Source organism: Tubulanus polymorphus, chromosome 5 (assembly GCF_964204645.1).
Source record: "Tubulanus polymorphus chromosome 5, tnTubPoly1.2, whole genome shotgun sequence".
NCBI classification, from domain to species: Eukaryota; Metazoa; Nemertea; class Palaeonemertea; order Tubulaniformes; family Tubulanidae; genus Tubulanus; species Tubulanus polymorphus.
Window position 1 is genome coordinate 1,639,891 of NC_134029.1, and position 21,442 is coordinate 1,661,332.

Below are 21,442 nucleotides of genomic sequence, written 5' to 3' on the forward strand. Positions count from 1 at the left end.
AAGAGAAAAGGGTTATTCGTGTTTACTATTTTTTGATGCTGATAGTGAAGGATTAGGACAGTAGTGATATTTTGAATTTATAAGTAGTCAATGTTTAGAAAGAATATAGTAATCTATATCATCAGAACTAACGTAGTGACACTGGAATGCAGTGAATTTATCAGTAGAATTAAAAAAAGATGCGCGTCATTTTCAAAATCATGGCACTCGGATGGTTCCACATTTCAACAATTTGCGATGTTGGCACCGTGACTCGCATGCCAAAGTCTAAATCGACTCGGGTGCCGGGATTGTCCTAGACCGGTAACCAGTCTAGTCTTGTATAGACTGGTCGCCTGTCCAATTCTGCGCAGTGAATGTAGAGACCGGCAACCAGTCTAAGTGTTGTCCTACAAACAACACACCCGGTTACCATTTTACCTCTACATGGTTTGATGGGATTTATTACAACAATATTCATCGTGCTTATCGTATTTTAAGTCGTGTATCTGTTTCAGATTTCAACGTTTTATCAAAAAATCGCACTTCTCGAGCCACGCGTGCCAGAGTCGCCTCACAAGCTGGGATTCCCCACTCATAGAAAATGGCGTCTCTCATGTAGAAGAGTTACACATTACATGAGAAAAATGCTTAATGAATGTATGAGTTTCCACATCAAACCTGATTAGAAACTACTGAAACATGTGGCGAATAATTACATCATTCCCTAGAGGTAAGAATTTATTTATCATTCATCATGCCACTGCTTGGTATTTGACATCATTTAGCTGGAATTCGCCTGTACAAAAATTGACCATTTCAGTTGTCCGGCAAAACATACATTGGAGTGCCAGATCTACACAGGTTCATAATGAGAATGAAAAGACAAGCTGTAAATCTACGTTATCTGAACAGTGTGATAAACATTCAATTGGGTCAGTATCCCTAGTCTGAATACCAGACGCTGTTCAATCCCCTACAGAGGAACAACAGCTAGATACTAGGCTACAGCTAAATTTCCGAATCTTCGCACAGTCTTGCACAGGTCAAATGTATATATTTGTTTATGTATATTAGGCAAGAGACGAGAGCAGTTTGTCATTACTCAACTAATACATCAGGAAAAGAGCAATGGTACAGAAATACTAATAACACATGGAACCCTCTCAAACATCATAATGCTATATTTGATGTCATAGGATGGGTAAGTATTTAAATACAGCATCATTCAAATATATTGATTTTCTATCCCTATATCTTAACATGGTGTTCTCTATATTTCAGGGTGCAGTTGTAGTATTAGGTTACCATCTATCATATATTGCTAATGGAAATGATCAAAACCGCAAGAAAAAGTTCCGGTGTCTTTACAATCATTTCTTCTCGCCAAATTATCGAACAGCGCGCTCGGTTCTGCCACAACAGAGAACTGATAACTCTTCAAACAATCATGAATACAGTTTCGATTTAGAAGATTCTCATTCGAATTTAGCGACATTGAAACAAAAATCCAAAAATGAAGTAAGTTATATCATGTCATATTATTTACGATCAAAGAAGGCAATAGCCTTATATACAGACAGCCTCTTCGTTTAGATATTTGATGTGCTTTGTTATGTAGATACTTTTCTGGAATTATTCTTATGTCATCTGAATAATAATTGAAACATTTTTATTGCATTGTCAAAGTAAACAAATGTGATATGAATTTGTGGAATTTGTTTGCAGAGTTTTGTGAAAGTTACCGATCTTGGTTCAGACCTGTCTTCGAACTCTCGGGCGTCTGAGTTTACTCATGCATCGAGCAGCAGCAGCAGCGGTGAAGCAATCCGAGCGAGATTTACTCCAGAAAAACCGCAGCCAACAATTCAATCTCCTCGGATTGATAGTGAATTCGAAAATGCGATAGATTATCTCGGTCGTTTATTCAATCATTATAACGCTATGCAACACAATATCGAGGCTTTGAAATACGCACAAACGAAAGATTTCGTAAGCGCCATCGCTTGCTGGGAGAAAGCTGCCAGTTTAGGATACGCGAAAGCTGAATTCAACCTTGGCATTTCGCTAGAGAACGGAAGAGGAACTGATGTAGATCCTGAAAAGGTGATTTTTTGTCTTCCAGGAGCCAGTTCCACAGTTCTGAGGTGGAATTCGACTTAAATGTTTATAAGAATTACAAACTAACCCTTACCATTGGGTTACACTTAACCCAGATCTACAGTTGACTCAGCTTTACTGGGTAGAGTTAGTACCAAGTTGACCGGATAATGAGTTGAGAATTAGGGAAATTGAAATTTCTACCAAATAAACCTAAGTAATGAAAATTCACTGACTTGATCGATCGATATCGAGTCTTATTATAATGGAACTCAGTACAGTAATTTACTTAAGTTTGTATATGTCTGGAGTGAATATTTTCTAGGCAATGGTTTTCTATCGATCAGCTGCAGAGAAAGGTCATAAAGAAGCTATGTTCAATTTGGCTATTCTATTGAAAAATGAATCTTTAACCGACAATCGAGAGGAGATTTACTCATTACTGAATTCAGCTGCTGAAAAAGGCTTAAAACAAGTGCGTCATTCTGAAAATAGATTCTAATTCAATTTATCAATAATTTTCAATTGTTTTAGTAAATGTCAATTTTCAGGCGAAAGTTCAACTAGGTTTAATGTATCTAGATGAACCTTACTGCGATCATGAAAAAGCATTTCCAAATTTCTTATCAGCTGCTGAACAGCAGGTAAAATTCATCCACTTTCCTCTAGATATTCTCTATATCCGTCAACATGTTGAGGAATGATGTATGTATTTTTAGGTTGAGGATGGACTGTATTATGTGGGTTTGTGTTATCAAAATGGTTGGGGAACGGCTGAAAATTTGTGTAAAGCTGCAAAATATTTCTCACAAGCTGCGAATGCTGGACATCCAGATGCTCAGTTTACCTTAGCTTCATATTTCGAGCAAGGATTAGGAGGTTAGTGGAGTCTTCTTAAACGAGTCATTCAAATCGAAAAACGGAATTCATTAGAACGCGATGATTGTTAATGTTTATTTGCAGGTTTACCCGAGGATGTCGCCTCTGCTAAAGAGTTATATCAAAAAGCAGCAGATTCAAATCATCAACAAGCAAAACATTCACTAAATCGAATATTGGCGGTTGAATCTCTACAGATCTGGGCCGGTGAGAGTATGAAAATTGATTATTGCGCATTAAGAAAAAAGCCATTCTCTTTATCATCTGGAACTGAGATTGATTGTTTCTATTTTACAGAGAGATACAAAACGATAGATGATTGCGCTGAAATGAAGAGAATTAAAACTAATATTCGTCACAGTCCGTCTGATACAACACTACATAAACCAGTGACTAGTACACTATCTACATCTTACTCCTCTCCTTCTCTTGGAGAACATCTATATTCAGCACTATCTCTAGGATTATCTACGTTAAATAGCGGGGGCCGTGGTGACCATTACCGAGGTAGTGATGGTGATTCTGTCTGCTCGAGTGATGATTACGACCTTGAACCCGGCGTTTATACGTTTGATGATTTCAGCTCGAAATCATCGTTCACAATCGGAGATGACGTGACCGCCGGTAGAAACAACGGTTTCTATGACAATCTGAATTTGTCATCTGATAGTATTGTTTTTACTGATGACTGCCTCTGAGAATGATGCATACGTGGCTGTCTACGATGTTGCAATTTTATAGTATACACTGTATTGGTATTAGTGGTCTCTCACTAAGCCGTGAAACACCATTGTTAGTGGTAGTGTAGATAGTATAAATTGGTGTCAGAGTTTGTGGAGGATATAATTTTTTCTAACTAGGCTTAATATAATTTAGTATTGTGTGTGCTATGACACATTTGAATAAAAAAATTATACATTTTGTTGAAATTCATTGTTGTTTGAATTCCTTCTTTCCACTCCGCAACGTGTAGTGAGTCTAACTGGGTGGAGATTGTATCCACATCCTCTCTCGTGCTTGTCGAAACACCTCTTCCAACAAGCCGCGAAGAAGAAAGGATAAGAATATTTTGATTAGTCGAAGTAACGAACTACCTATATCACCAGTGCTCAAGTTATCTTAATTTGGTGATTAATTGGGATTCGACCCGGTGTGAAACGCCGCGCGCACTAACTATTGCCGTCACCTAGCGCCACCTAGGATGGAAGCAATAAAACTGAATTTAATTGCTGTGATTAGTAGGAAATAATTTTTAAAACACTACCGGCCTAATTAGATAAAGATTGGAGTGAAGGTAAATATAACAAAGGTTCTGTATTTATAGATGGTATAATTTACTTCATGCTACTCGCGATGTCAAATAGTGTTTTATGTGTAAAACTTGAAAATTTCGGATTTTTTATCAAGTTTCATCGTATGTGTAGTCTGTATTTCATCCGTTCAGTTACTTTATTCGCTAGGTGAACGTTCCATGATGGATGAACTAGCTGACGCGTTCGGGGGTGCGTTTAAAGTGAATAATATAGAGAATGATGTGAACGCACCTCACCCGAGATATTCACAATATAAATCTAAAATCACCGGATCTTCGCAGAAGGAGAGGAGAAAACGTATATTAGAAATACAAAAACAGTAAGTAGCATCATCAAGGCATGCACCATTACATGACGGTCTCCTCTCCTCACACCCTATGTCCAAGATGTTTAAAATTGCATGCATGCATTGGGAAATTATTCAGTCTCAGACCTGTGACCTGTCAAATAGACTAATGATAAGGTAAATTTGCCTTATTAGACATTGGTCACGGTGATGGTAAGCTTTTATGATCTGATCAGTGCATACCATACTTACGCCAATATGTGATTTGTGAAAATATCTGATCTTGAAACTAAACCACAGACTTCGGCAGGCAATATACCGAGCGTGGAGGGTTCATATTCAATATTTTGTACCTACTGTATCGACGTTCCATACCGATGTGTGGATGAACATTGGCTGCTTCGCAACCGATTAAGAATTTCAAGATGAATTCACTTATCTCTATTGTTTAATGTAGGAATAGGTTTGATTCCCTGGTGCATGTACGTAGACTAGCTCAGGGTAAGTGGGATGATATGCCCGATCATGACGATGATTCTATGGAAGTGGATAACTATATACGTCATACAAGACCAGGAAAAAACTATAAAAATCAGGTAGAGATTTCACCAGAAAAATCTACAGTCAAATTTACTCAATAAGTTGATATGAGATTGAACTATGATATTGTAAACGTTATTTTTATAGTTGATGTTATCTGAATGGCTAGTGGAGGTACCCGAGGATCTAGAAACTGAATGGATTATGGAGATGTGTCCTATCGGCAAGCGTTGTCTAGTCATAACTACCAGAGTATGTGCTCATCCCCTAGTAATAACTATTAAGGGTTTTTGGTCAAAAACTTTAGAATGTCAGGCCAAATTATTTGAGGAATAATCGTGTTATATCAGGTGCATAAGAGCAGTCAGTATTTACTTTTCATTCAGCATAAGGTACCAAATACAGTAAAAAAACACTGTTATCATACTCGTTAATTCTTTGACTTTTTCAAAACTGTTCTAAAAATGTAACGGGTTTTTATTTTCAGGGTCAAACGATAGCTTACGCTAAAAGTGGGTTGTATATAAATAGTTTCCCGTCTAATTTACCTGGTGGAAGCAAACGCAAAGGTGTCAAATATACAGAAGAAGGTATTGATTAGTTCTGATTGAGAGGTTGAAAAATTTATGTTTTATCTGTTTGGGGCAACAATCTTAAGGAGATGTGACCTATTTTTACGCTCTTGATGAATTGATGCGGTTATTAAGACGACCTCTAGTGATTTTTTTTTATTTTACAGAGAGCACGATTTTAGATTGTATTTATAACGACGTCACTCAGACGTATTATATATTAGATCTGATGTGTTGGAATGGACATCCTGTTTATGATTCTGAGGTTTGTTAATTTCCAGTTTAAGACGGTTTTATTTTGATGCGAAACTTGTGAAAATGAAATCAAATTCGATACATTTTTAGACAGAATTTCGGTTTTTCTGGTTGTTGTCGAAAATGGAAGAATATCCCGAATTAGACGTCAAATCAAAATACAATCCAGTAAGTTGTGCTATTCACAGAAAACCTTGCCTAAATTTCGACGAACCGAGACCGGCAAAATAAATCCCAATTCAATCTACGCCCAAATGAAGGATCGAAAGATATTCAGCTGCTATAACCATGATGATTGTCTGCGTATTTTCAGTATAAGTTTATAGCTTTGCCCCAAATCGCGTGTACGAAGTCTGCTATGGCTGAGGCAGTAGCACAACCTATGTTAGTCGCGGTAAGTTTCAATCTAGCTTCAATTTTTCTCCGAAGTTAAACCCTTTAAACTGAAGTAGTTTTCGTCTTAATTTTCCAGCTCGACGGTTTGTTATTTTACCACAAAAAGGCGCGATATACGTTCGGCTCAACTCCTCTCGTTTTGTGGTTGAAACCGTACATGTTACCGGAGATACTGGGAGTACCTGCGACTGACGAACAGATGAAACGCATTCCGAGTAACTACGTCAACCAATCGGAATTTATTAAAAAATTCGAAGAAAAGGAAGCGAAAGAAAAGGAGAAAAAACAGCGAAAATACAGCGAGAGAAAACAAGCGAAATCGGCGAATAAAAAAGAGCCGATGGAAGTTAGCGGAAATCAGAAACAATCTCAACAAACAGAAATAACAAAAACAGCGAACAAATCTAAAAATATGAGCACGCAAACACCGGCTAAAATGGAAGGAAGGGTTCAACCAGCTCGTAGTTGTAAGACTTATGGACGTGGTAAGCCTATTACTAATAAACAACAGTTTACCACGTATGATAGTGTATATACAGATTATAATTTCACCGGTTGGACAGGTGGTTATTCACTCGATGCAGCTTCACAGTTTACAGCAGGACAATCAGGATCAGGAGACGCTAGAATGATGGCTCGTGGTGGGGGTAAAGGGGGTAGAGGTGGGAGAGGTTCAGGTATGGATACGTATTGAATGGTCGGATTATTCTGTGAAATACCACAAATTGTGTTCTTTATGTTTTGCTCTGTAGTAGACCCTACCCTAACTGCAGTAGGTTTACAAGAGTTTTGTCCTATCGTCTGTAGCCCTGGACCCACAACCATTCAGATGACCATTCAATTTTCACAAGAAATCCTTGTGTATCACATATCTGAATGACTGCACAGTCCAGGCTGTTAGACTAACTAAGGAATGCAGGGTCCAGAGGATTGCAAATTGATGGATTGTTTTTTGTTTCAATAAAAGGTTCAGAGTTATGATGAATGGAATGATCATTTTTATTATAATAATAATGAAATAAAGTCTGTTATTAACGACAAGCCGATTTGTTATTGTGTTTGCTGCAAGATGAAGTTGGTGTGGTAAGCGAGGTTTCGTATTTCTCGATAGATGGCGAACTAATCTGCCATGGCGACTGGTCTGCTAAGGAGTCGTAATTTATGGTCAAATTATGTATTATGTGGTTATAAGTTTGCTGTTCGAAGATTCTCAGATAATTCTCTAAAAATTGCTAAGTATGCGACCTCATTTGTTTGATTATTCAAAATTCTGAAACACCTAAAATTGTGCATTACGTGTATATGTTCGATTTTCATCGGAATGGTGGCAGCACCAGCCGGTTAGGGTAGATTTGTCCTTCCAGGCGGGCTGTCTAATTGTACCCGGCGTGATATAACTTTACAAAATGAATAACTGTCATTATTTTTATTTGAATTAGATCATCAAAGAAGTGGCAAAGTGTAATTGGTATAGAAGTTCACGCTCAAATTGCGTCCGAATCAAAGCTATTTTCTGCATCAGGGACGGAATTTGCTGAATTAATCAACAATCAAGTATCATTTTTTGATGCATCTCTTCCAGGAACACTACCAGTGAGTCAAACTGACAATTTAAAAAAAAATAAAAATTCTCAAACACTCTAATATTTCTGAACATATTTCGATTGTATTTTAGGTATTAAATCGACGTTGCGTAGAAGCTGCTATTCAGACGGCATTTGCTTTAAATTGTCGTGTTAACTTGGTTTCTAAATTTGACAGGAAACATTATTTCTACGCTGATCTGCCGGTAACTATCGATTCAATATGTCGTTTTATAAATCATTGAGTTTATGACTTTCCAAACAAATTTGACATTATCGTATTTAGAGGTCTTCGATTGATTATTATAGAATGTTTTCGCTATCTCTCTCAATAGACGGGTTATCAGATAACGCAACAGAGGCTGCCAATAGCTGTAGATGGAGAGGTTGAATATAACCTTGTCACTAGTCCGGGGAAAGATCCGGTGAAAAAACGTGTCATTATCAAACAGATACAGTTAGAACAGGATAGCGGGAAGAGTATTCATGATGAGGATGAAAATAAGAGTTTGATAGATTTGAATAGAGCTGGTGAGATTTCGGTCCCAGTTGAGTCCTTTATGTTGTGATAGAATACTATTTGAGTTGATGGGATGTTTTGATTTCAGGTGTAGGATTGATGGAAATAGTAACTGATCCTGTATTCAATCATGGTGAAGAGGTGTCAGCATTTATCAAAGAGTTACAACTCGTTTTGAAATGTATTGGAGCTTGTGATGGAAAAATGGAAGGTGGTAACAATGAAATCTTTCATTAAATCCTCTTAATTATCACTTGTTTGTTACAATATTTTGAATGTCTCTATATTGTAGAGGGTTCATTAAGAGTTGATGCCAATATTTCTATAAATCAACCCGGGAAACCGTTAGGAACTAGAACTGAAGTGAAAAATATAAACAGTGTTAGGAATATTAACAAAGCTATCAGTAAGTCATTGGTTTATATCTCATATAAGTTTTAGACACAACATACGTAAGACTTTATTAATTCCTTAATTTGAAATTTAGATTATGAAATAAAACGACAAATAGATGAATTAGAAGCTGGAAATGAGATAGTCAATCAAACTCGATCATTTGACTCCGAACTTGGGTAAATATCTTAACTGCTCAATGGTTAGAATTACTTATACAATATTCTGAATTCAGTCAAATTGGTCTATTTTTAGAATAACAGTTGCTATGAGAGATAAAGAACGCGTCCAAGACTACCGTTTCCTTCCAGAGCCGAATCTCCCCCCATTGAGAGTTTATAATCATCAAACTATGACTGAGGATTTGAGGAATATCAACGCTATAAATATCGACAAACTGAAAGAAACGCTGCCCGAATTACCGGAGGCTAAGAGACAAAATCTGATGAACAAATATGGAATTACGAGACATCAAGTTGTTGTTCTTATGGTGAGGACATATCAAATCAGTAGCCAACTTCACTAAGAAGGGTTTTGATTCCATAAACTTGTTGAATTGATAAATTGGTATCATATTCATTGAATGCAGGGAGAAGATGGACTTCTGGAATATTTTGAGGAAATACTCAATGCAGACAAAGATCATTGCGACCCTAAATTATTAGCAAACTGGTTAACAATGAACCTTTTAACTGAACTGCACAAATTAGATTGGACTTTATCTCAAAAGTAGGAATCATCCAAGTTTCTGTATTATTTAATGTGGAATGAAGTTCACAATTAAATTGATCTTTTATATTCTATTTCAGTACGATATCCAGTGAGAATTTTGGAAAATTAGTGAATTTAGTCCAGAAACAATCAATAACTGTGACGATAGGAAAAATGGTAAGATTATCTTAACTATTACTGTGCGAGTTTATTTTCAAGTTACTGGTCTTGCATTTTGTAAGTGATGTTTGTTTTCAACAGGTATTGGCAGAATTATTGTCGAATCCTCATCAAACTCCGAATGAAATCATCGCTTCTAAAAACTGGAGTAAACTCACCGATACTCAACAAATTGAAAAACGTATTGAGCAGATTCTTGCAGAAAATACTAAAGCAGTAAGAAACATTGATTATCATTTGACTGATCTTATTTTCATGAATTTATTCTTAATCTTACACGTTTTATGTCAGGTTACAGATTTCAAGAAAGGAAAGACGAAAGCATTTAATTTTTTGATCGGACAAGCTCAAAAAGCGACAGAGTTTAGAGCTGATCCACAATATGTGATAAAAGTCCTCAAAGACAAGTTGCAAACTTGATGGGAAAATTCATTTCATCTTCGGTCAAATACAGAGATATCAGCATTGCTTTACTTCAGATTTTTTGTACCAAGTGATAATAAATTATTTGTAATATGTGAAGCCCTCGGTCAGGTTCGTTCATTCATGTAGTATCCATTTACACTTTGCAAAAGTCACTTACTATGTCAGGTCTGTTGGCCATGTCATTGTGTGTCATTGGCAGTCGAAATGGGGGCAGCAAACTGGGACGAATTACTTCAGTCAGTCGCTTGGGTGTGACGTGAAGTCTAAATTGGAATATTCTCCATTCAACCGGACAGCATTGCATCAAAAACTTTAAAAACAAACGAGGATTTAAAAGGCTGAATTTTAAGGGTTTAGGATTTTTATTTGCTTGCTGTAAGTTTAATATATACACAAATTGTTATAAATAATGAATTAAAAAAAACACAAGTTACAAAAGATAGGATTGGAGGATATTTAAATGATTAACCCTTTTATACTGGTGGCAGATCTGATCTGACCACAGCAACACTGTATTCATGCATGAAAGATAGGGAAGGATTTCATGACTAAAATGTACTATTATTGACAGGTATAAATATGTAATGGAAGGGTTTCACACACTAAGGTCACTCGCTATCAATCAATACAAACAATTTCCCCCGACTGCTCAAAATCTCTCAAATTTTGAGAAAATTTCGTTGAAAGCATCGAATACCGTTAAATTCAAGCGGTCGTTCTAAATCTAAGTTTCAAAAGAGCAAAAATGTGGTCGACTTCAAACTACATGATTCCAAAAATAAATCCCTAAAAAATTTTCCCAGAAAAGCATAAATTTCACAAGTCAGGATTAACTACATGTATGTGTGCCTTTCATTACTGACTAGAGAATGGCAGAGTCAATACACAACACACGGTTCTAAATATTTACAACTTTATTTACAAATAGCCGTTCTAAATTAAACCAACGTTATTATACAGTTCAAATAAATGCAAATTGATTCAGTCATTTCATTCAGTAGTATCAGACAATACTTGATCAGTTTATATTTATTCTGGTAACACAGAATTTCTGCATCTATTTCGAACATTTGTCAAACTATTTCTCTAATGTTTTCAAACTGATCAAAACCTTCCTAGAAATTAGGCCAGGATTCGCACAACAGATTTCTTCTCTATACATGATTGTTTTAATAATCATAATTATATAAACCATGCTGCCATAATTAATCAATAATCAGTAACAATTCGTAATAAGAGAATCCATGATTGAATGATGATACAACAGATCAAACATCTATAAGATGAAAGACTAAATTATGCTAGGATATTTCACTTCACAATGAACACCATATTTCTGACCAGGAAATTCTTTATAGTTCATAACAAATTCATACGATAGATTTCTGTACATCTATAGACTTCAGTTCTACAGTTCTACAGTAACTGGTTAAAAACATCGAAAATGAACTATTTTAAACTTTAGATTCAAACTAAGCTGACAATTGTGCATCTGGATCCAGGGCCCGGTTGCATTGTCGTTCCTGAGTCCAAAAGTGGTCTTAAATCTTAAGACTGGTCTTAAGCTGTTGGATTGGCTATGGAACTAAGATGCTCCTAAGCTAGTTAAATCTAAGCCTTGACAGTGCAACTAGCCCCAGAAGATAAATTAAACTGATGAATTATGAATTCAGACGTTACTGGTTCCGCTGTGATGCATCGGAGGTTGGAAGCACCTGACATGTTCGACAGGTACGTTATCTGCTTCGCTCGACTTCAGGAATTTATTTAGCACGGCAAAAATCTGGTTATTGAGAATCTGAAACTTTCTCACTCTGTCGACCATACGTTTCAGAGGCTACAACAAAGAGACATATGAAATAAGAGATTGAATGATCAGGTTTGAGAATAGTTATAAATAGGTTTTGGCTCAGCGGATTAAGCGGGTACATAATCTCACTTAGACAGGTTTCAATAGAATGTATTCAGCGTCGGAATATCAATTCTGGATTACAAACTCGACCAGGCACTTCAATCAGGTTTACAGATCATCATATTCCGGAATAGGTAGAGCATATTCCGATCAAAAAAACCTGCCTAAGAATCATTGAATCATTAATTACAGCATAAGCAAAGCAAGCATTACAACATAGAACTAAAATACATCACTAAACACGATTAGAAATAGAATCTAACTGGTATAATGTGATATAGTGCAATATAAAGGAAAGTGATGTTATATAAAACACAGTACCAAGTTGCTGCAATCATTCTAGATCATTGACAATAGTGTAAAGTGCTTCAAAAAATCTGAAAACTGTGTGAATAATTATTAGTCAACGCAACCAGGTTCTGTTACATCCCAAATCATCAATCTGAAGAACAACGCTTCAATTAAATAGAATGAAACCCGCTTAATTCACATCATCTAATCCAGATATCTACAGTCGTCCAACTATACACAGGTGTATGCAAAACATGATGTTTAATCTGGATTTCCCAAGTGATCCAAACTAAGCCGATTCTACGGTGTTGGAATAAGCCAAATGTGATTTAGAGGTTTAATTGAAAATTTAATGATTAAAGCAAGGATGTTCAGGGTAAGTTTCTGGTGGGGGGGGGGTGGTAGGGGGTGATGATGTAAGATGTAAAACAGACTATATTCATGACATCAGTGAACAATATCAACTCATGCTTATAGTCTGTATATATATGATTATAACAGTTACTTACAATACCACTCACAATCTCAGATTTCTGATCAACTCGATTTACGCGTAATATATGATAACATATGTCTAACGTTTCAAATCTTCTCTGCTGCCCGAGTAGCACGATTAAAGCACAGCCAGCCCAGTTTAATCCTTCTCCAAATAGTTGTCTGAAAGTGAACAGCATTCTGTTGGGTAAGAGCTCCTAGATTTTAGTTGTAATGTTGAGGTAAAACTACCCATTTGAACCCTAAAATTCCCAGCAAATGCGGCTTGAATTTCCAAAATTTTCAGGGACAGGACTCGACAGTCTCCAGTTCTCGACTTGACAGGGATACAAGTGTACCTTTTTCAAGATCTGATTGTCCCTTGCATGTCATTGAAAAGAATGCTATCTGCATTAAACGCCCAGGATCCAGTATTGTCTAGTAACAAACACCCTAGATTGACTTTCAACGATGAATACTTACTCGACAGTGAATTGCGTTTCCGATACAGGCATACAGTACACAAACTGTATAGCGCTCCAAAGACGATGAAATTCAGTACATTCATCAATATTCATAACTCCGTTAGACGGAGGAGCTCCGTTCCATATCATCATATCAACGTCCTCCAGATACGACTTGATCCTCGTTAGAACTATTTCAAACATCGATAAACCGCAGCACAATCGTTCCCTCGTGAGTAAATCACCCTCAGCAGCTATATCAGCTTGCTGTAAATATACACGTATCACATCTCAGACATCGAAATCAATAACTTCTTTTACCTGTGTCAAATATAGGTTTACTTGAGTCTTGTTTAAATACATCAATAATGATAAATAATAAATGTTATTCATATGACACAGGTCGCCAATTCAATGTTCTCCACGACAGGTTCGTTTTAGATGGTCAGCCATCCCTTTTACATCCACCCTCTGAAAATCAGCCACACTTCATAAAATCTCTGCTGCCTTTCGAGAAAGAATGTTAATATTCTATCGATGTTGATAATTGCTTTGGAATAAATTTAGCTCCTAAGAAAAATAGAAGATTATGCCAAAATTATGCTTAATTTTGTGTATTTTTAGGAGATCAAAAGCCTCGCTACTTCAGCAATAAGTACCGGGTAGAGGAATAAGGTATTGAGAAACTCTTCTTGTTCTATAAGTTCTTTCATAAAGTAAACATGTCTTGAATAAATATATATTTGACAGAAACAATGAAATACCTTACAGTGACCTATTTACTGCTTCAAATGAAGAGAAACTGAATTTTTAAAATGTTGTAAGTCAGACTTTGTAAGATAGATTCTCTAAATTCCTACCTTAGATGTGCCTAGTTTAGTTATAACCGGTACGACTTGTAAAGCTGCATATTTCGCTTCTAATCTTTTCATCATCATTTTCATTTCCTGTTCCTTTTCTTTTTTATTGTCGCCTTCTTTAAAGATACAAATTGATATCAATGAATACTGGATACCAGAACCCAGTTCAACGCATGTCCTGTCAATGACTTATCAATCTGTTTAAACCTTACTGGTCATGAATATTAGACACTGGTAGACAATGGTAACCACTTAAGCTCATTTTAAAAGCTTTCCACAAAAATTTTGTCAGATTTTCCCCAGACTTTTTCTATATTTTCTGATTCCCCGAGTCTTCCAGTTTTTCAAGCTCAGTGGCCACCTTGTTAGATAAATCGAGTTCTTATTACCTTTCATCGGTATGTATGGTTTCGGTACTATATTCTGGAAAGGATTCGCATGTTTCAGATCTGATGCTTCTTCCAATGACTGAAAAACACATCGAAATATGAAAATCCTGAATCGAGATTTCATCACGATGATGAGATACGATCGATTGCTTACCAAGTTTTGTTCTACGATGAGACAGAATAAAATGATATTTCCGATTTCCCTGAATGTTTGGAAGACGTCCGTTTTCAAGTCGGGATATTGGATTAAATCTTTCAGTTGAGCGTGAAAATAACCGAGAATCCCTACGATAAAACGAACAGTTTAAATCAAACTAGTGAATCTAATGAACCACGTTATAAAGACTATATATAGTGGTAGAATAATGTTCATCTCAGTATTTCAGATTAATGAGCAAAACCCACAGTAGTTGATTTAACAACAATTCATTCTATAATTTCGAAATTGTTTGAATAAATTGTTGTTAAATCATCAACAGTGGTTTTTGTTCATTAACTGTAGCGATTGATTGATACCTGGTGATCCATATTCATAACGCAATAATTTACATGTTTTAGGCATCACTCGTGATAATGTATGTACATATTGAGTTATAGTATTCTGACACTGAAATAAAGAAACGATATACATTAGATTAGTTCACTAGACATAGATTTATTATTAAGTCCTCGTCTCCGACCGAATACTGACCAAGGATTTGACGACTTTCAATAATTCCTCGATTACTACAGCGATTCCCTGATATCCTAACATTCGACACATCGCTCTCATATGAGGATAACCGACGAAATGATGATATAAACTAAATATCGTATTGAACGACGTCGTTAAAACCTGTACAAATATACAACAAAATATCGCAAAATCTATCACCATAGAGCACTGAGTGAGTTTGTAAAGAACAAGATCCAGGACCCAGTTCTATAGTTAGGAGTTAAGATTTGAGTCTAGATTCAAATTGAACTCGTCACTGTGGAACTGGGTCTAGGTGGTTTCTGAATAAAATAAATACAAGTGGAGACTGACCTTAGTACCCCAGAGATAATGGGGTAATACACTAGGAGGTCTATCTCGCTGTACTGGTTGATTCAATGAATATTGAGTCTTCACAAATCTATATCAATTACACAAGAGATTTCTAATGAATACATTCTGTATCTTCTTACAGAGAATTCGTTTGAATCATACAGTGAAGAGACACCGACCTATTTGTAGCCATGTTATAGCAATAATTCGGTAGAAAGTCGTAATTCAGCTCCCAGAATACGTGAAGGGTAATTCTTCCGTAAGGAGCGGAAACGTTGTGGTTCGCCTCTTTAAACATTCCATCAAATTCATTCAACGTAAGGTGTTTACTGAGCAGTTTATGAACTAATTTATTGCACTCGATTAAGGCTTCCAATTCCTAGAAAACATACGTCGCATTTTACTTCAAATTGAGTTTGTTCGTATAGATTCAGTAATGAAAATGAATCGTAAAACTGACCATGATTCCGGTGATATCTCCCGATTCAAACCGGCTGATCGCTACGTCTAATGATTTCTGTAAAGCGACTGTAACTCGTTGACTGATGAGTCTATTCAGATCTATTGATCTTCCTAACAGCTGAATTAACAATAATAAACACAGTATTAATCATCTATACCTGATGGTAGTTCGATGAATTAAAGAGATTCGAACACCGACCTGAACATGTCTTTGTTTCAGTAAAGCCTCGTATTTATTCGCTGGAGGGAAGTTTATTTTCGTTCCGTAATGCATACATTCAACTCTGAATCTTTTATCCAACATTATGCTATAAAACGATCAATTGATATCAATAATATATTCAGTAATTTACCCTACATAATTAAAGATCTGGTTCCACATTTCTTGGTTGAAATTTGACTCGTAAGTAAAACAGAGCAAAACTGAACTGACAACTAAATCTTATATCTCACCTTCCCGCTAAATGCTTATAATACGCAAACAATTGATCGCTGAGTTTATACACGAACTGATCAAAACATAAATTCACCTGAAAATAAATGAGCGTAAATTAATTTACAGCACAGCAGCTACGACGCGGGGGTAGAAAAAGGTGTTACTAGCGATACAAACCTCAGCTTCAACTTCATCAAATAGAAACTGTTTACGGAATACAGTTAAAGCGTAATTAGCGCTGTCATTATACAGGTCTAACGGGTAGAGAATATACCTACAAATATACAATATATTATACAGTTTTTAATACTTCTCTCCGCTCCTCCCTCTCTCCTCTATATCACCCTATTCTCTCCGTCGCTCTCCCTTCTCTCATTATACTTACTCCATCATTGAAGGTTCTCTTGTTTCCAGTATGTGATCGGTAAGAATCCAAGGCATCGACATTTCAATCGGGAACTGTATACGTTTACCCATAGTCATCTCGAGAAAGAATTCACGATACCACAACTGAGATAAATCACAACACGACTGTAGAACCTCTGAAATAATTCAATACAGACCACACACATCGTAGGCATCATTCACTGATACAACTGTGTAGTTGTACGGCACACGTGTGGGGGGAATACTACACACGTGTGGGGGGAATACTGCACACGTGTGGGGGAATACTGCACACGTGTGGGGGTAATACTACTTACCGCTGAAATTCAGTAAATAACTCCAGAAAAATGAATTTCGATGGAAATTATCGATGGTGACGAGATTCTGGAAGTCGATGTCTTTTCTCAGGGTTTTTTTGCCGCAGTGTTTATCGATTAGGGATTCCAACATCGTACGCACCATATATAACTACAAAACAACAATAATATACAACAAACTTCAAATTAAACTCGACGAGCTGCAATCAACCCTCAGTTTATTGACACTACCTACCTGTGTACTCGAAGGACCGACATTACGTCGAGGTACTTTAATATTGAATCCATCGTCCGGATCTTTCTTTCCTTTCATCGCCGGATCATCTTTCGGTTCGACGCCTCTCAACCAATCAGCACAAGTATCCTTTACCGACATTATTATGCTACAAATAATCATTATATAATATTAATCTCATTTTCTAAGAGTTTATGAAATTCTAGAAACGTTCATAAATTTTCTCTTCTGTCTCACTGACCTTCGTACGACTTCTTTCTGTTTTTTGATAGCTTTACGCAGAGGTTCGCGTAGCGTTAACTGAACGAAATCTTGTAACTCTGCGAACATATTACGATGAATCGATTCGAGGAAAACTCCTTCCATTCGATGCATCAATAACTGTAAACCTTTAATCATCGCTATCACTTCAATCATTGCAAACTTCTCTTCGCTGCTGTAATTATATCTCGTCGCCTACAATCAGAATTCATTAATGTTCATTAATCTATCTACAATCATATAGACAGTTATCTATATAAAACATGGTGTATCAGTAAGTTACATACCCTCTCATATTCCTCAGCATCAGGAGGACAATCAGAATTCTGATGCGGGTCCGTGTGATTGGCTAGTTTCCATGAATACTACAATCCAGTAAGTACAGATTAATTGCTATATATTACTGATATTTGTCATCTCAATAGGAATATACATTTTGAATACTCACAACTTCCATGACTTGCAGCGTCCACAGAGATAGATTTTGTAAACCTTTCAGAGCTAAATCACAGATTTCCTTATTTTCAGCATCCGATCTTGCGTAATCTCGTTGCGTTGTAGTGACCTATTAACATCAAACTCAATCTTAATATTTCCGTTTCCAGGGGCAGATAATGTTACAATGAATAATTTTTTTCATAAATCAAGTATTGATGAAGAAACGTGTGACCAACAGTAAATACAAATTCCAAGTTTTCCTTATTAATTTTTTCTCTGATTGCCTGAGTTTTCCAGGTCACCGTGTTTTCATTCAACGAGGAATTAATTCAAGCAATTTGATGCGTCGTACCTCGTTACTATATCGAGCTAATTCACTGACGAATCTTGTATGTTCTTCTCTCATTGAACCGATTTGTTCTAATAGATTACACTGAGTTGAAGCCGCATTACCGGAACACGCCGGCCATTTTGACGGGTCGTAATGTGGACTCTTCTTTATATAGTTAAACGGAGCTATCTGCATGTCACCGAACAAAGGCACTACTTCTAATTGCTGTCAAATAGAAATTACACAATTTCATCAACAAATTCAACTGTTTAGATCTATTCCATTTCATCCTTGGGAAGGGGGTCAAAACTGCCCAATTTTCCTACGTACATGGATACAAAGGGGATGAAGTTAAGAATCGGCAAAATTTCGATTGAGGGTTTTACCTTGAGTATCTTATCAATTCGTCCGAGGTTGATTCTCTTTTTCGTGTCCATTTTATTGATATTTGTTTCTCTGATTGTGGTTTCTTTACCCTTCGTGTCTTTAGGCGGCACGCCGTCCATTAGAAAACAGGCAAAACCCAAAACCTGTTCACCAAAAATCACAATCCATTAATTGAGTTTCCGAAGATAAATAAATGAAAATAACTTGAAGACTGATATTGCTCTCAGTATTCTTTAGTTAATGACCAAAACCTGCAGTTGATGATTCAACAATTTATTCAAAATTTCAAAACTGTCAGAATAAATTGTTAATAAAATCAAGTATTTTTTAGTTTTTGGGTTAAATGTACCATGAGATCCATCTCCGTCGTATCAATGAGATTTGACGACCTGTGGAATCAGGGGCCGGTTGCATAGTCATGGCTTAGACTTAAGACCAGTCTAAGACTATCTTAGTTCTATAGCTTATCTAACAGCTTAAGACCAGTCTTAAGATTTAAGACCACTTTTGGACTTAAGTCACGACTATGGAACCAGCACCAGGAGTTCGCTTAATAAATAGCACGTACCTTGACTAGCATATGTTTCTCTTCGGGGAGCAAATAGATTTTATTTTCGAACATGATAACGCATTGATTAACGATGTCGGCTAATAATTCCTCGTATCCGGTGATCTGCTGTAAATTCTCCTTCAACGAATCGCGTACTTTATTCTGTGTCGCTAACAACATCGATAAACTTTGAGATTCCTGAATCGCCTGCATATCGGACATTACCTTCAGAAACTGAGCAGCTCTATAGAGAAATACATAAAACGAAATGAACTCAGTTTCATACAGGCTCCCTACAAATTAACAAATTTGTCACAGAATGCAGAAATATCCTCCTACCGTCGATACGCGGCGTAATCATTCTTCACGCTTGCTTTCATGTTTTTTAATTCGTCCAACACGGCGAACATATTCAGAAATTTCGCTAATGTCACGATGTAAGCTTCCGATACAAAATCATTTTTCTTTTCTTTGTGACAAAGACGCTTCACCTCATTACAGAATCTTTCATTAGCTTTTTTCTAGAAAAACGAAGTATTCAATAATAGAACGAAATATCATCACGACTAAAAGACAGTTTTTAACAATCGGCAATTCAAATACCTGGAAATACATGAAGTTTGTCAGTTTATGAACCTGAGGATCTAAAACTTCGACTATTTTTTCGTAAATCTCAACTCTGTTTGGTTGTTCATTAGATTTCACCTGAAATTAGAATCAGAACTCAATCAACACGTTCAAAGTGATTGAAATTTTGATTAAATCTAGAGATAATATTTGAGAATTCGATCTCGATTTCTCCTAGACCTAAGATTACTGTGAATGTGTGGTTTTTACCTGAGGTAATGCTCTAGAACAACATCTCCACGTATAAAGCATCACTGCATATTCATGTCCTTCTTCTAAAATTTCATTCTAAAATCAAACAAGTCAAGATTCATCTGTCACTGTTTTTCCGGTTTGTAGCCTACAAATCGGGACCCAGTTCCTCAGTTGTGAGTTAAGATTTGACTCAACGTGGGAAATGAACTTATTTCTAACTCACAAATGCGTAATTGAGATTTGCATTTAATGATAATAAATTCATACCAGGTCAGCGTGAACAGTGGCTTCTTCTATATATTTCGCCACTCCCGTAACAAAAGCATTTCTATCTTCGAAGTTCGTATCCGTATTACAGGAATAACAGATCGACGTAGATGGCGCCTCGAGACAGGGCTGCTGATCCGGTAATGGAAGTTCATCCAACACGTCCACGTTCTGGACCGCATCGGGTAATGTGATTTTCTCAGTCGCCATAGCGTTTATTATTATAAAGCGAGTTATAGTCTATTATCGAAAGATCATCACTTAATCTAAAAATAGAATGTGACATTGATTACCCAAAAAGACAATTCTTTGTATGAAAGCATAAAACCCTCATTATTGGTAAAACTTCAGTTTATTAGGGGTACTAAGCTGGATCAGGGTTATGGGCAGAATGAGGGGTGAGGCACAATACAGGCCTACTCTTCCCTGACCCCTCCTGGCTCCTGTCATCCTTCATTAATTATTGACAGTGTTGGGTCAGTATGTCAATGTTAGGTGGATGTGTTAGCAGCTTGCTGATATTCTGAATGTTGTATTACAGAATAAAGCAGCTCATTAATTAATGGTTAGGATGACACAGATCAGTTAATTAGAGCTAGTTTAGTGAGAATGAATGAAGGAGGTTCCATCGATCAAAAAACAACATCATTTTACACCACGACGAACATCGATCAATTCAACACATTTATAGCCATTTTATCGATTAGATACTGATTCTTAACAAATACTATCAGATTGTTAAACATGTCTTACGGATGCATAGACTCTAGAATCTCCTCAGAGGCGCATAATTAGTCATTATTTCTGGGTATATTCCGATTTATTTGTCACCACTCCTTCCTCCATTAATACGGGTATCGGCTGGTATCGCCATCTGGTGCTCGGCGTCGATCGGGTTCGAACCCCACAAAATCCCACCGAGTGCGCGCGTTACTCGGCGAGCCATGGCGATCCAATGACTGGCACGCGTAGTCAATCTGTCCTCTTACCATTTGTCAG

The 21,442-nt window shown here is 36.6% G+C and overlaps 4 protein-coding genes across 6 annotated transcripts; 3 read left to right on the forward strand and 1 right to left on the reverse strand.

Annotated features, from left to right (window-relative positions):
- The first annotated feature begins 407 nt into the window (after positions 1 to 407).
- Positions 408 to 3,838, forward strand: LOC141906506 (uncharacterized). Its single transcript, XM_074795832.1, has 10 exons — positions 408 to 712; positions 803 to 914; positions 1,057 to 1,183; positions 1,264 to 1,500; positions 1,708 to 2,085; positions 2,405 to 2,554; positions 2,631 to 2,723; positions 2,799 to 2,958; positions 3,043 to 3,165; positions 3,256 to 3,838. The coding sequence occupies exons 1-10, from the start codon at positions 682 to 684 to the stop codon at positions 3,654 to 3,656; spliced, it is 1,812 nt and encodes a 603-aa protein (XP_074651933.1). The 5' UTR covers positions 408 to 681; the 3' UTR covers positions 3,657 to 3,838.
- A 335-nt stretch (positions 3,839 to 4,173) lies between these two features.
- On the forward strand, positions 4,174 to 7,331 carry LOC141906517 (snurportin-1-like). Its single transcript, XM_074795846.1, has 9 exons — positions 4,174 to 4,252; positions 4,419 to 4,590; positions 5,015 to 5,153; positions 5,245 to 5,349; positions 5,585 to 5,687; positions 5,837 to 5,934; positions 6,015 to 6,092; positions 6,238 to 6,318; positions 6,397 to 7,331. The coding sequence occupies exons 2-9, from the start codon at positions 4,430 to 4,432 to the stop codon at positions 7,012 to 7,014; spliced, it is 1,383 nt and encodes a 460-aa protein (XP_074651947.1). The 5' UTR covers positions 4,174 to 4,252; positions 4,419 to 4,429; the 3' UTR covers positions 7,015 to 7,331.
- A 110-nt stretch (positions 7,332 to 7,441) lies between these two features.
- On the forward strand, positions 7,442 to 10,213 carry LOC141906509 (glutamyl-tRNA(Gln) amidotransferase subunit B, mitochondrial-like). Its single transcript, XM_074795836.1, has 12 exons — positions 7,442 to 7,556; positions 7,760 to 7,913; positions 7,996 to 8,109; positions 8,239 to 8,434; positions 8,512 to 8,634; positions 8,716 to 8,829; positions 8,911 to 8,995; positions 9,072 to 9,306; positions 9,406 to 9,545; positions 9,626 to 9,704; positions 9,789 to 9,923; positions 9,999 to 10,213. The coding sequence occupies exons 1-12, from the start codon at positions 7,450 to 7,452 to the stop codon at positions 10,125 to 10,127; spliced, it is 1,611 nt and encodes a 536-aa protein (XP_074651937.1). The 5' UTR covers positions 7,442 to 7,449; the 3' UTR covers positions 10,128 to 10,213.
- A 293-nt stretch (positions 10,214 to 10,506) lies between these two features.
- On the reverse strand, positions 10,507 to 21,286 carry LOC141906499 (cytoplasmic FMR1-interacting protein 2-like). 3 transcript variants are annotated; one of them, XM_074795823.1, is made up of 28 exons: positions 21,197 to 21,286; positions 20,444 to 20,709; positions 20,192 to 20,269; positions 19,958 to 20,059; positions 19,694 to 19,875; positions 19,373 to 19,598; positions 18,804 to 18,947; positions 18,439 to 18,642; positions 18,097 to 18,213; positions 17,936 to 18,013; positions 17,629 to 17,843; positions 17,388 to 17,535; positions 17,153 to 17,303; positions 16,834 to 16,990; positions 16,626 to 16,722; positions 16,466 to 16,542; positions 16,212 to 16,320; positions 16,011 to 16,130; positions 15,730 to 15,929; positions 15,551 to 15,638; positions 15,215 to 15,358; positions 15,040 to 15,130; positions 14,678 to 14,808; positions 14,524 to 14,602; positions 14,135 to 14,250; positions 13,294 to 13,541; positions 12,858 to 12,993; positions 10,507 to 11,970 (listed from the first exon to the last, which is right to left on the reverse strand). In XM_074795823.1, exons 2-28 carry the CDS (start codon positions 20,651 to 20,653, stop codon positions 11,803 to 11,805), a joined length of 3,816 nt encoding a protein of 1,271 aa, XP_074651924.1. In that variant the 5' UTR covers positions 20,654 to 20,709; positions 21,197 to 21,286; the 3' UTR covers positions 10,507 to 11,802. The 3 variants fall into 3 exon arrangements, with proteins under 3 accessions (XP_074651924.1, XP_074651923.1, XP_074651925.1); XM_074795822.1 differs by having other exon boundaries at positions 12,846 to 12,993; XM_074795824.1 differs by lacking the exons at positions 10,507 to 11,970; positions 12,858 to 12,993 and adding an exon at positions 14,039 to 14,056 and having other exon boundaries at positions 13,441 to 13,541.
- Positions 21,287 to 21,442: the final 156 nt, after the last annotated feature.